This window comes from Lagopus leucura, unplaced genomic scaffold (assembly GCF_019238085.1).
Source record: "Lagopus leucura isolate 7727_CA_CO unplaced genomic scaffold, USGS_WTPT01 Super-Scaffold_100004, whole genome shotgun sequence".
Lineage (NCBI taxonomy): Eukaryota > Metazoa > Chordata > Aves > Galliformes > Phasianidae > Lagopus > Lagopus leucura.
This window is the reverse complement of record NW_024962264.1, coordinates 45,247,710-45,262,977: the sequence shown is the minus strand read 5'-3', so window position 1 is coordinate 45,262,977 and position 15,268 is coordinate 45,247,710. Positions and strand designations below refer to the sequence as shown.

The 15,268-nt window shown below is 37.4% G+C and overlaps 1 protein-coding gene across 1 annotated transcript in view; it reads right to left on the bottom strand.

The window, feature by feature from the left end:
* The window catches only part of SCFD2 (sec1 family domain containing 2), a 175,260-nt gene that overhangs the window by 140,918 nt on the left and 19,074 nt on the right, over nucleotides 1–15,268 (bottom strand). Inside the window, exon 3 of the mRNA XM_042871809.1 lies at nucleotides 5,936–6,063. Within this exon, the coding sequence (XP_042727743.1) occupies nucleotides 5,936–6,063 (128 nt within the window). The remainder of the gene's footprint in view (nucleotides 1–5,935; nucleotides 6,064–15,268) is intronic.

Below are 15,268 nucleotides of genomic sequence, written 5' to 3'. Positions count from 1 at the left end.
CCTACACCACTTCCAGCTAAATCAAATTTGTTCTCTTTCTTTCCTTTTGACTAGTCAGCACTTTTCTTAACCATTAATTCTAAAGTCCTGTCTGTCATCTTGTAGGATGCACAAAACATAGTACTTAGTACAGAATCCACAATTGCCACAGAGATTCAGCAAAACCTTGGTGCCACATGGCTTTGTTGCATGCCAAGGACATTGCAACTGGTGTTTCCCCACCCCAGATCCAGGAACTCTCTTGCTTGGCTAAAATAGTCATTATGGTTGATCTAAAAAAACAACAAAAAAACAACAACAACAAAAAAAAACACCTGAATAAATCTTAGCAGAGAACAGAAGACAGCAATTTAACTGCTCCTTTCAGGGAGCTGCATCACTATTCAGTAACTTACAAATGTTTTACCTTTATGTATGTGTGTATGTGTATACATATATGTACAAATATAATCAGCTTGTTTCTACATAGCAGGATCTAACTGTACACCGACTACTAACAGACAGCCAAAAACTTAAAGAAGCATTTCAGCTTTTCCTGAGCAACTTGGTTTATTCAATGCAAAAGTTGTTTATTTAGACAAATGTTAGAAACACTGCTCAATACAGATTCCAGACAATTAAGTACTGTAACTTACAACATCTCCCAAAACAATACCAGTTACCAATTTCGGTAAACAAAAACCAAAACATCAGTAAGCCATTTTATCTATTCAAAAGCTGACTAATTCTTGTGACTTGCCTCAACACCTATTTCTTATTCAGGGACCTATAATTTACAGCCTATGCAAATAAAGTTAAATTATTATTTTCCCAACATTTTTCCCATTATATTTTAAAACAATTAAATATTAATTAGATCAATGGACAATCTACATCACTCTCAATGGCAATTATTTGATCTGACTCTAATATTTCAAAACGTATATTAAAAATAATCTTAAGCAATCACGTGATGAGTCATGGCCTGGATGCTCTTAAAAACAGTCATTTAGAAATCTTTGACAAGGCTTTTATAGCACGGCTATATCATGAGCAATGTTTCATTTCGGTGACAACGCATGAAGCATGCCCTCTACTGAACTGGACACACTTGCAAGTAAATGATATTTAAATTTATAAGCTCTTTAATACAACGAAGTAATTTCCTTTCCACTTAAGGATATATATATTGTAAATGGACATTGTTATTGATTTTTTATGTTAAAGTCGTTTCAAAAGACAAAAAAAAACAAAAAGAGTTTACCTGTACATTAATGTTTCCTTCTGCTGAAAGAAAGACCAGACTGAAGTAGCTTTAAACAACGTTTAAACAACGCTTGTATTAAGACAAAAAGGTTTCACAAACTGGATACATGATTGGCAGTATTACATTAGCAAAGAATATAAACAGTGAAATGATATATTTGCAAGAGCAACACATTTGTTTTCTTCTAAATTTTTAAGAATTATCTTCAAATTTAATCACAGTCAGACACAGAAGGAGACCTGGCCACAAGTTAAATGTGTTTGAGTTTATTGTCTATAACAAAAAAGAAAACAAAAACAAAACAAACCAAAAAGAGACTTTATTCAAAAATTCCAGACACATAGAAAGAATACTGTGACCACAATACCCACATATATATTAAAAAAAATAATAATGCCAATGTCAGCCAAATAGTTCTGCATCCATGTCCAAGTGTAATTTAATCAAAGATAACATACTACCAAAATATTTCTGCTCCACACCACTGCACAGGGTTTTGTGCTTCACTTCTATCTACTGACTGCAGATGGCACACTTTGTGGGCTTGAATCATTTACCCATCTTACACCACTGCACTTGTACAGTTTCAATGGAAAGAAACAAAAAGGCCTTTATTCTAATAACAAGCTCTCATGTAATAGCACACAGCACCTTGTTTCTGTTGCTATACCAGTGTTTCAACTTTCAGTCTCCATGCCAGTAAAGAAACACAATAAAAGAATTCAGGCTTGACCAAAATTTACCGTGTTCTTTCCGAACAGAAGAGCAAGGGTGTTTCTAAAACCACAGAACATCTGCAGCAAACTTTTTATTATTGCCAAAGACTACGCTAACAGCAAAGCTTTCAAGAGGAGATTCACAGATGATCCCGTTCAGAAGACAATTAAGATATGCATTGCACTTATGATGATGGGAACTGGAAGTAGAGGAGTGGAAAAAACAACAGTATTTCTGCTGTACTGCTAATCAGGCTGCTGCTCAGAGCAGAACTCCTTGCAGACCCTCAATTTAAGAGCCAAGTATAAGCAATCCCTTTACTGTCTCACTTGAATCACTATAAATCTCACCAGGATGCCATTACAACGATCTGAAATTTCTTCCAAAGAACTTTACAAAAACAAACTTAATTCTTCCAATAAAATAAAATGTCACTGTTTTCATTATGCCAAAGTATTTTAATACATCTTTATTTAAGCAGACTTCTAGCAAAGGACAGCTCCACCTACTGTTTACATGTAAACACACTGTCAAAACAGGGAACTATGGATAGCTGAAAGGGTTAGGGCTGTTTCTAAGACTTAGATTTATCAAAAACATGCCCACAATAAGCAACACCAAGCAAATACTGCACAAAAGTCAGTACTGACAGCATTAGTAAACTCCAAAGGAAACTTCATCTTTAAATATCATTTATGTATGACATAAGTATGGTATGTACTTCTTAAGAAGTGATCTGCATGTAGCATAATAGTTTTTATGCTGGTTGAAATTCTGAACAGTGCTTTGCCTGTCTTCTCCAAGTTTGACCTCAGAAAACAAAATACACCATGTAGATAGAGAGATCAGGTTTTGTTCCCTATGAAAACGGCAGAGTAGCTTCATGGATGTGATCACTTTTTTCTTTGTATTTCTCTGTGATTCCATTTTCCAAGACTTCTTTGAAGGAAAAAAGAAAGTTTTTACTGCCAGTAAACAGTTCTGAACAGCTTACTCATCGATGTCATTCATTAAATTTTGTAATGGTGATGCAGTTCTTTCACTCACAGACTGAAATGACACAAAACTCTTGCTTTTCTTATATATAAATAAAAAAAGGGAAAATAAAACACATGCAATTCTGTCTTGAACGTCATACAAGAACACTTAATTGCCCACCTGAAAACCTAAGACTGTTTCAGCATAAGAGAAATTGCAGTTTGTTTATAAATGCCACAGAGATAGTATTACATTTGAATCTGCTCCAAGAGTCCCTCCACAGACTTTTCCACAAAATGTTGCCAACTCTGCATTTCCTATCTTCAGCCAACTTTTTTCTGCATTAAACTATTTTGAAATAGTTGAGAGGACTTCCAGATTTTGCCCACCACTGCTTTGGTAGATACAACTAATATAAGGAATGTGTAAATCAAGAGCACCTGAAACCAGCAGTTCAATCTGCTTGGATTAAAGAAAAAATACAGTCAGAATTGTTGATTTCCTTCCTCAGAACTTATCTATCCAGCTCTGCTGCCATTAAAGGAAGACAGGAGAGTTCTCCATAGCCTAGAAGAGATATCTGTGGGAAATGGGAGAAGATGATTTGCCCTCTTCAACAGCGGGTCTCTTCAAGAAAGCAAATGCTTAAACTGTGGATCCTCCCCCAGTTGGTAAACCTCCTGCCACGTGCAACAAAGCATAGAAAGAGCAAATCAGAACCATACATCCATTATTTGCAGGAAAAGCATGGCAAGCACAGGCCATCAAAACCCAGAAAGCAATAGAATTTAATTTGCTCCAAAAATACTGAAACAGTATAGGATTGGGTTTCTCATTGCTGCAAAGGACTTCTGCTCTGCCAGCATCACACGATACAGCTTTCAGCCAGGTGGCCACTGCAGGAGGGCTCAGCTACACCAAATGGAACTTAAAGCTTTGTTTTCAAATGTAATTCACTCCTTATTTCCAGGGGAAAGCCAGAAAAAAAAAAAAAAAAAAAATAGCAGCAAGGAAAACACTCTGATACAACTGGTCTTAGTAAAGAGAGTAAGAAGGAATTCTTATTCTAGAAAACTTATTTGTGACACTTAATATTAGGGCCATACAAGACTCAGAAAACACTCCAAGTATTGCGAAAACCAGTGTGCAATCAAGGTTATGCAAAGCCCGAGGTAAACTCAAAATAACTCCAGTAAAAGCAGAGTACGAACACTGAAAGCATTTCCCCTCTTTTCAGCCAGCGCTGCCTCCTAACACAGTCACAGCGGAATTAAACACAACAACCAGAACTAGAGCAGTCCACAGAACAGTCTTTCTTCTCAGCAAAAGAATTCACTGATAGTCAACTTCATTTCCAGCTTTTCTGACAGATTTAAGATGTTCTGTTGCATGACAGATGAGTAATGAACATTAATGATGTAGATCTGCTCTAATACATCACTCTTTAACATGTGTCACCAGACAAAGTGACATCTTGATGTGAATTTCAGTTAAAAAAATTAACTATGTTAGAATGAATTATGACTCCAACATAAAATAAGCAATTCACAAAGCAAAATTTCTATAGTGATTACTAAGTTACTAATTACTAATATTAATAATACTAATACTTTAACCTATATTGCATCCTGCAAACAAAAGTAAGTCTTAAAAATGATAGCATCATAAGTTTGTTTCATCACCACCCATGAGATGTTTTTACATAGCACTACATAGAGTCAGCTTACATCAGACATTTAGGCTGCCATTAGATGAGTACCAGTTACTATGATTAAGAACCAAGGTTATTGCAGCCATGAATGGATACCATACGAAGAGGCCACGTGGAAAGGGTGGCTGATGTAGTCATCCACACAGAGAGTTGAAGGTGGTTGACAGATTATGTCACAGAGATCAGAAGCAATTACTTTTAAGAAAAGGTTGAATTCCAACAACAGTATTTTTTTTTTCCAGAGGCATATGAAATGTAAAGACATTTAATGTTACTACAGTGAATAATCAGACACATTATCAGAGAAAGTTTAAAGACAATTTTATCCTTTACCGTGCTCCCCTCCTTTAGGTTAATTTGCAATAACACTCTCAGAGCTGCTCCTTTTCCATTTTTTCCATTTCTTTGGAAAAGTTTACAGAATTACTGATTACACATCTAGCATTTCTGATTAATAATCTAATAAACGTATGCTCTAGGTATTTGCAATATATGAAATGTTGTAGCTGCTAAGAGTTCACAAGTTGGCTGTACATCTAATTTCTCCACAGTATCTTGGCAGTAGACACTGGAGTCTGAGATAAATGCCTATTACTCTTATTCCATAAGAAAAAAAATAATAAGATATAGAGCCATATCACTGTTTTAATAAGCCTAACTTTACAGTAGTTCTTGCATTTCACTAAGTATAGCATATAATTAGAATAATACACTAAAAATATCGAAAGTAATTATTGATATTCTATATTTCTAATATTTTGAAGAATTTAGGTGTATCAGGTTTAAAAAGTGCTCAGACATGGTTTTCAGCTTAAACTCTCTTGATCCAGGCAGCCTCATTTCATATAAGCCTTGCTACCTAGATAACGTAATTAGACACAAGATCTGTACAAATTTCATTAGGCCAGTAGCTACATAAACCTTCTGCTTGCCAAGGATGGGTATCCTGCTGATTTCTTAAGAATACCCAAATTCTCATTCTTTACAGAACAAAGACAAGCAACAATGCCAAACAACTGCACGCCTTTAAAATCCTTCATAGAACTCCAATGCTTCATAACTGTTTTCAATCTTATTATTGTCACCGCATTTAAAACATGACACCTGAGCTCTAGCAAACATTTTCTTCCCATTTCTGTATGAGGAAGATTCTGTAGCATCACAGTGCACACCTCAAATCTGAAGGTGGACACAGGCTTTTCCCAAAAGGGTTAAATGGAAGAAGAGCAGCTGTCACCTTCTATGTTACTACTGTGCAGAGAAGGGTATGCCATGCTACTCACCCATGCTCATTTTAATGGGTAAATTTTCTCTGCTTGCTGCCTCCACCAGGTGTCTCCTGGCCTCCATCACAGCTTCCTTCTGTTTGAGGTTCATGAAGGACTCCCAGAGAGCCTTGGCAGCTGGACTGCTATTAGAAAATGACAGGGTTACACTAAACACTGCTGAAATAATGGAATAAGCTTAAGATAACATTTATATTTTAAGATGGGTGCTTCTATTTAGCAACTCTTCTGAGGTGGGCAGGGCACAAGCAAAAGTAATGCAATATAAAAGCTTGTTTTTATTTAGCAAAACAATCACTACAGTTTTACAATAAAACATCTAGAATTTCTTGCTACCAATTTTAAGGCGTAAGAGTCCACACATAATAAACCAAAATAAGCATGTTAGCTCCTGTGTAAGTACTACTGTTCAACCAGGGGAATATAAAAAACAGTCCAAAGTTCTTCAGTTATCAAAAAGCTATGCAAAGTATGGTCTACAGACGGGCTGTGACTTCCCTGCAAGAGTGTAAAGCTCCAAAGCAATACTTCCAGTGCTGGAGGCTGTTGGTGTGATTTGATGAGCTACCACCACACTGGGTTTCATGGATTCTCCTTACATATATTGAATAATCCACAGGAGAATGTAACTGTTGTTACAGTTTCTGTATTTACAGATTTCCTTTTTATTGCTGCTGTTGCTGATCTTAAGACAGATGCACATCAATTTGTGTGGCTCATCTGCACTCATTACTCTGTCAGTGTTCTGTTTCATCCAGGACACTGCATTTCTTGTTTTTGTGAATGAATTCAGTGTTTCCTCTGGAAGGGGGAGGAGAAGGGGGGAAAAACCCTCGCCTGAAGCTAAAGTTAATTGGGATTAACTGTGTTGAATTTTTTTCCCCTTAGGAAAACCTCCCTTGTTTTCACCCCAGGAGACATTTAACTCCTGAATACGTTTTTTTTATGTAATTCATAACATGCTTATAAACATGCCAAAACAGGATCTGTTTCACAGAACCCCCTGCCCCCAACTCATTTGCTACCTGTTAAAGAGAAGCTGTACGCATGCTGCATTGCAATGGCATGGCTGTAATGCATAGTTATGTTCAGCAATGTGTGCAATAGCAATCACACAAAACCTTTAAAAAGTGAATTTAGTAAAGCAGGAAAGCACCCTGTACAGCAGAATCCTGAAAAAAGCAGACCAGGGGATCAGATAACATAACCTAGTGTTACATTTCTTCAATACAGTCTCTTTAAAGTAATGGATCCTTGGGTATGTTGTTTTTACAGACTCTATATACGCAGTTATCCTGACTCAGTCCTACTCACCCAGCATCACTGCTATCTCAGCCTGCTGACCCTGTTCACATTGCACCTACAGGGCATGCCTCACTGTCATTTACAAGCATGCCTGAAGTTTACATTGCAAGAGGCCACCTCTTTGCTCGTTAACTAATCCCTTCCTGATCACGCAGTTCCAAATCCAGAGATTACACTGATCAAGAATCAGGTCTAAAACAGCAGGAATCTCATTTTTAAAATACTTTTGTTCCCATTTGAAAAAAATATTTTCTGTTCTCCAACCTTTTAGCCCATTCTCCTTTACTAATTCTTTTCATCACCATAAATACAAGTAGAGTCTCACATAAGCACATGGGGTGACTTAAAACAAACAACAGAAACTGAAACAAAAGCGTCCCAGATTTTGCACAAGTTTTTAGTGTCTCATTTTTTCTCACTCATATACTTTATAGAAACATTTAGCAAATGTTGAAGTATGGTTAGCTCAGCACGAGGAGCATCTATACGCTTCAGTAAGCCAGAAACACAACATTGTGAGGATGCACCACTTTCAAGTGGTGCATGTCACGCCTGTCCTTGCCTGCTGCTCTCCCTTCCTTGCCAGGGGCTGGTGAGCCCCATCTATTTAGACTACAAGGGCTCTGAAAGAAGTGTGCACATCCATGTATAGTCCCTACTACAAGACCCTCTTTTGGCTGGTCCATGTGCTACTTCTATAAACAATAATAAAAATCAAAATATTTTAAGTTATAAGAACAACTCATGCTGAGACACTAAAAATTCTGGGGGAAGCAGGTTTGCTTTTTGTTTAGTAAGCTTTTATAGATTCTAGATTTTCTAGTCCAACTCCCATACAATGAGCAGGGACACCTACAGCTAGATGAGGCAGCTCAGAGCCCTGTCCAGCTTGACCTTGAGCGACTCCAGGAACAGGGCATCCACAGCCTTTCTGGGAAACCTGTGCCAGTGCCTGACCACCCTAGTGGTCAAAGTCTTCTTCCTTCTATCTAATCTAAATCTCCTCTCTGTCAGTTTGAAACCATTTCCCCTTGTCCTGTCACAACAGACCTTGTTCAAGAGTCTGTCCCCTTCTTTCTTACAGCCCACCTTTAGACACTGAAAGGCTGCTATGATGTCTCCCAGAGAGTTCTGTCCTCTAGGCTGAACAGCCCCAGCTCTCTCAGCCGGTGCTCATATGGAAAGTGCTCCAACATAGAATCATAGAATAGAATCATAGAATCATTTGGGTTGGAAAAGACCCCAAGGATCATCAAGTTCCAAACCCCCTGCCACAGGCAGGGCCACCAATCTACAGATCTGGTACTAGACCAGGTTGCCTAGGGCCCCATTCAACTTGGTCTTGAACACTCCCAAGGGAGGTGTTCATCCCTTGGATCATTTTGGTGGCCCTCCTCTAGATGTGCTCCAACAGGTCCATGTCTCTTCTGTACTGAGGACTCCACATCTGGTTGTGGTACTCCAGATGAGATCTCACCAGTGCAGAGTACAGAGGTAGGATCATCTCCCTTACCCTGCTGGTCACACTTTTTGATGCAGTCCAGGATATGGTTGGCTTTCTGGGCTACGAAGGTACATTGCTGATTCACATTCAGTTTGTCATCTACCAGTACCCCCCCTTTTTTTTTTGGCAGGGCTGTTCTCTATCCTTATATCCCACAGCTTGTACTGATAGTTGGGGGTGCCACAATCCAGGTGCAAAGCCTTGTGCTTGGATTTGTTGAACCTCATGAGGTTCTCCTGGCCCTGCTGCTCAAGTCTGTCTAGGTCTTTCTGAATGGCCTATCCCTCAGGCACGTCAACCACACCACACAGTTTGGTGTCATCCACAAGCGCTGAGGTCACACGTGATCCCACAATTCCTCTTCCTCTAACCCCAGAGTTTTCCTTTAGAGCCAAAGATCTAGGTTTACACGATCCCTGAGGGTTGCTTTTCCACATGATAAAAAGCCAAGTTGTTGTATAGTCTAAAAGCAGATGAGGCTCAACCATGCTCATGTATGCTTGGATCTCTGTGTAATTCATCCAGTTTCTGATGACATTTTTCTCCCTACTGCTTTGGAGAATACCTTGCAGTTTAGGTATACTATGTAGTGTAATACATAATTAGCACAAGATATTTATATATAATGTATATTCTATGCTATACGTAACATATTATATGTAATGTTCTACATCAATTTGAAATCTAAATGGAAAGCTAAGTAAAAATCTGAAGAGAAAGTAGACCAAGCACATTTGAAGTCTGGCTCCTTCAAAATAAATATATATTTTACATATATATATATTTTAATATAAACAGTGAATATATATATAATATCTATATCATATATATATATTCACTTTCTATGTCTAAAAAGTAAACAAGTCTTTCAGAATAGCAAATTCCATTGATAAAAATTTCACACTTAGAAAAATAACTCCATCACCAACTGAAGAATTCACCTTGTGCCTGCACCTAGAATTATCGAAGTACTGTTTTTTTTTTGTCATCAACCATACAATAAGCAGCAGTTTTTCCATAAAAAAGAAGCTATTTGTGTACACAGATGCCTTAGAGTAGTGAAAACTAGAAAAATACAGAAGCACTTCTCATTAGACAACTCCATCCATGGTACCTAGCTTAAGGAGCCTCTACCTCAAAGCTCCTCGGGATTTTGAGACATGCCTGTAGGCTGATAGAGGCTCTATTAGTAGCTTGGCATAAAGATGGAATGCTGATTTTCCCGTGTTACTTTACTGGTGGAACAAATATTAGAAAACACTATGGCATACAGTAAATGTCAACTAGAGTTTGCTGGTCTAAATGCAATCTTTATATAACACTTGTTAAATAGTGACTCACGGGAACGGCCCAGTGAAGTTGAAAACAGACAAAGGAATGAGTGGAGAAAAAGGTATATTCCTTGAGTCAAAAATGCCTGACTTCAAAATGAAACTGTTAAAACACGGATTGTTTATTCACACAAGATCCACTTAAAAGCAGCTGCATTTTTGTAAGGAACAAATCTGAATCAGCACTGATGCTCTGAAAAAAAATCAGTTTTATATCTGCTGAGAACACTTTTTCCAGTTCCTCTCTCTTACACTTTCACAGAAAAACCTTTGCTTGCCCATTCTTTAATTTCATTAGCAACAAGAAATGAATGACTGCTGGGAATGGGTTACAAGTACACAGTAAAGAGTTCTGGGACTGCTGCTTGCTTGGTCTGAGGAGTAACCAAAGAATTTTCCTCGGAAACATTATCTTATCTTCCCCTTTTGGTGAGACATTTGTTGGTTACTGCTTTTCAGTTCTTGTCATACTATCCTTCCTCTCCTCTTTTTCCCATCTGCAGTTCCTGTGCTCAAGTCCAAATCTGAAAACATTGATGCTGTAATCAGTGATTTCTATGGGATCCAGTACCCTAGTTCAAATTCCTCTTTCCCACTGCGTTCCTTTACTTCCCAGGCACTGCTATTTATTGTTTTTATGTGTTATCTAGTGAACCATTGCACTCAGGAAGTAGTTTTTTGAAGTTATGTCGATTTATATATATCTATGTATACGTATGTATTACACATTACAAAACCTTTGTCTGAATCATACTGCCTTGCTTGAGAAAAAATTACATTTACACTACAATACAATCAGGAACTCTAAATCACACTACAAAATATCTTCACAACAAAAGGTAAGTATGACAATAAACACTTACGTGAATCTCTACTATAAAATGTTTTGCAAATCTGACAATGAAAAGAGAGTACTCAAACTTTGGGGCCTCAGCTATTAATCAGTTTCACCAATAAATTCTCAGTTTCACTCAAAGAGTTTGATACCCTACTTTTTCTACCACCACTGTCATAATAACTTCACCAATCAGCCATCTCAGCAAACAGAATACAGTAAGAACAGGTATGGTAGATATCTTGTGGTGAAACTGAAAATTTATTAAACAAAAACATGATATTTTTATCCAGAGATAAGGCTGTATTCTCTTAAAATCCCTGTAAGACCTAACTAAAGTATTTGATATGCAGAGAGCAAAGTTTTTGACAGACATCTGATAATTTCTACCTTCCCCTCACACATAAACATTACAGTTTTAATGAGCCACTTATTGTACTACACTTAATTAAAATTCAACTTCAAATAATATCTCTCTTTCAGCCACCACCAAAAAAGGGTTACAAGAGGAGAGAGAAAAAAACAGACATCGAGAAGATGCAACTTTCCTAATTCTGGTATGCCAGTTTTCAAAGCCTAATCCCTGAACTTACTTGGTCTAGCCATTTACAGGTTGGCAATCAAATGCCTATTCCTGTATCTGTTAAGATAACTTTGATTTACTCTTTTGAACTAGTGCATGGGTAGTACTGTCAAGGTTATTTGAAAGACATAATATCTGTTCTTGTATGCAAGTTTATTCTCAAAGCTACTCAGCTATTCATCTTGAACACATTTGGAGAGAGCAGAGGGATGCTAGTGACACTGGGATGTACTATCAATAAGATGGAAGATGTAGCCTGGAAATTGGTAAAACCAAGTACTGGTCAGTGGAGAACAAATTTTCACACAGAAGATGCAAATCTAAAAGCAAGGACGGAATGTACAGGACACTTACAACCCTAGGGTGCCCCATGCACACCACAATTGTAAATTTGGCTGAAATGGTATTTTGCTTGCTTCACGCCACTTGTACAGAAAGATAAAGTACACTAGTACAGAAACATCAATAAGTTAATAAAACATGGTCCTCACAGTCACTGAAGTAAGAGCAGGTCAAGAAGCATTAAGACCATAGGAGAAAATAGGCCCACTAATTAACAGAACATTCTACATTTACAGTTTTGTTTTCATATCTACCACTAGGACAGTCAGTATTAATAAAATTCATTTGGTAACATTTCTTCAATCAGCATATATATTTAACCAAGTAAAAAGAAGTTAAACATTCTTGTCCAAACAAACGGGGTTATTTCTGCACCTGGAGACAGGATTTCAAAGAGCAACTTGCTGATGCAAGAGAATATGACAAAAAATAATATTGAGTGAGCTTCAAAAATTAACTAGTAAGCATTTCAGCATAGCAAAGTAGTTATGTTTTCATTTTTATAGTTAAAAAAAATAAAAATCAAGGATAATTGCAATAGTATCACCAAGGGACAGACTCTGTGGTTATCGTATCAGCAAAACTTTCATTCTATACCTACATAGCTTTACAACTCAGCTATCTTTGTGTATTTTTACACGAAGAAACAAGGAGGGAAAAGGTCAGTAAAGATTAAATTAGAGCTTCATTAATACCACAAAGCTGCCCAAAACCAAAATGCTGCTGAAAGAAGTGCTCTGCCAACATATCTCTTAAAATAACTCACATTAGATTTAAGGAGACATAATGCCCACACTCAGTGTGCAGTGCATCAACAGCCACCACCACAGTTGTGCAGAAGGCAAAGAGCAACCCAGCTGTTGGCAATATGTCCTTCAAATTCTGATAAAGTGAAGAATGAGAGTAATAAGACACAGTTTGGCCATGAGTCTGGAGCAAGGGACCATTCCTCAGAAGACACCATCTCTTCTCAATTCCTCTGCTGCTTCCAATAGCCATGCCAAGACCCCTCTGAACATGCTGCACATTCCTAAGTGTGCAAGGCAGCAGGACAGCACAAGGAGGCACAGCCGAGTCTCAGCTCAGTCATGCCCCGGGCCCCACTCATAGCTCCAGCCCCAAACAGTCCCTGTGCTGTGGGTAGGTGCCATGGGCTGTGGGTGCTGAGCTGACACAGGCATGTTAAGGGCAAGAAGGAGCTCTTCCTCTCTGTTTTGGAAAGGACCAACCAGATCTAATATAACTTACCTACAGTATTCCATATAGAAACAGCTGTAGGTATGTTCAGGACTCAAGTCCGTAGCATTACTCCGTATTTATGCACACCCAGAGCACATACACTTGATTTTCTAAACAATACCTGTTCAGTGTAACATGCAGCAATGCCTTCTTTAAGAAAAACATAAAAAACACAAAATGTTTTTTTCCAGATCAAGGTAAATTATACATGCTGAGTTTGTCACACTAGAATGGATCAATACTTCATATTTCTAAGAGTACTCCTAGAATAAAAGTTGTTGAAGTTTCAAAATGCCTCTTAATATCAGATTGTAGTTCTGCTATTGAAGATTCATCTATTTTGCAAAACTGCTTAGCATCTCCAGACAGCTTAAACTTGAGCTATTTTCCAATGCACCAAAAAAATAAGAAAAAGGGAAAAGTAATGTAATCTTTGTATTGTGCTTGCAGAAAACTGCAGAAGGATCACTGGAAATTACCACCCTCACGACAAATGAGTAATTATATTGCTACATGGCAAAATGCAGGAAACTGCTTTTAAAGTCAAGCTCTTCAGAGCCATTCAGCTTAGAATATTATGCTCAAATCTTCCCTTAGAAGTTTGTTAAAATACCTTCTGTACACTGATTTTTGTGCTTAGAACTTGAAAATGATACTAAGAAAATGTTTGCTGGCCAACATTTAAAAGCTTAAATGTGTACCTGAATAATTTAAAGATCATTTCCCAGTTTCACTTTGAGCCCGCAAACCACTTGGTGGGTGTAATCTGCTGTAGACTCAACTGTGGATGTGTACTTTGGCATCAACTCAAAACTAAGAAGTTATTGTTTGATTTATACGCCAAGAGCCTCTTAGATAAAGGGCTAATGGTAGGCTGATAACTTCAGCCTTTGCATGTGGTGTTTATACAGACCCTTCACTCCTCGCTCTCTTTTCTGCATATACTCAAGGAAGGCTGTGTCACATCAAGATTAAGTTAATTAGTTAACTTATATGAGCATAATTTGATTGATAAAACAATTGATTCGCTACAGGCCAGGAGAGTGCTGCACCAACTTTTCTGCCTCAACAATGAATAAGGTTTTATTTGAAATTAGCATTTTTTCTACATTGCAAACAGCAATTTTAAATCACACTACCAAAACAAACAACAACAACAGACAAGAGTCTGTCAGGGAGGAACAGGAATAAAAGTAATAAGCCTTGGCTGACATATTTTAAAATAGAATCACACACAAAAAAATAACCATAAGTACTTTAAGCCAACCATGTCTTCAGAATTATCTTACCAGAGCAGGTCATTTTGCTTAATTGAGGAGGTGACATAAGACTTTACAGAGGAAATCTTACCTAAACAGTTTTTATCTGTAGGTATAAAAATGAAGACTTGAGTAAATGAGCAAGCCCACCGAGCTCATTCCATCAGCATTTCCTTATACCTCTTTTCTAGCATTAGCATCCACGAGACAGACAACCAAGACAATCTGCATCAGCTCATTATTTGCTGACTGAACTGAGAGGAGCTATGCAGCATTTCAGTGTTGCCCAAAGCAAGCCAATGATTTCTTTGTCCAAACTAATTCTAGCCACAGATTTCAAATAATTAAAATCAAATCTCATATATACTCAGCAGGCAAAACTGTTTTTGACTTTCATAATAAGAGGAAAAAATTCTCTTTAGTACTTTTAAAAGACAGGATATCATGTATGTAATGATAGATTTTAATTTTCGTACTGCTAACTCTGTGCACCAGTATATTCCAATCTGTTGGAGACCTATCCAACAGAATCTATTTGGAGGCAATACCAATCACAAAAATTAGATCAAAACTATTATCTAAATTATATCACATACTGATTACATACAGTGGGAAGCAGCAAAGTAACAAACTAGAAGAGCTTCTTATAGCAAGTCATTAGGAAGGTGCTAACAGGAAATGTTGAAAAATATATTTTATGTATTAAAAATTGTGGCTTTAATTACATTTCTACTCATCGGACCTATGATTTTTTTTTTTTTAATTAAATGTGCCTACATTATTTATACTGTTCAAGAGAAATACCATAGATTTCACTTGCAGGAATAACTGAGTCAGGATAAACCAACTTGCTGTTTGACCAGGCAATCACAGACAGTGTCACAGAACTCATGCCGATTTTAGCACTTCTTTCAGCTTTTCCTCAGTACTGC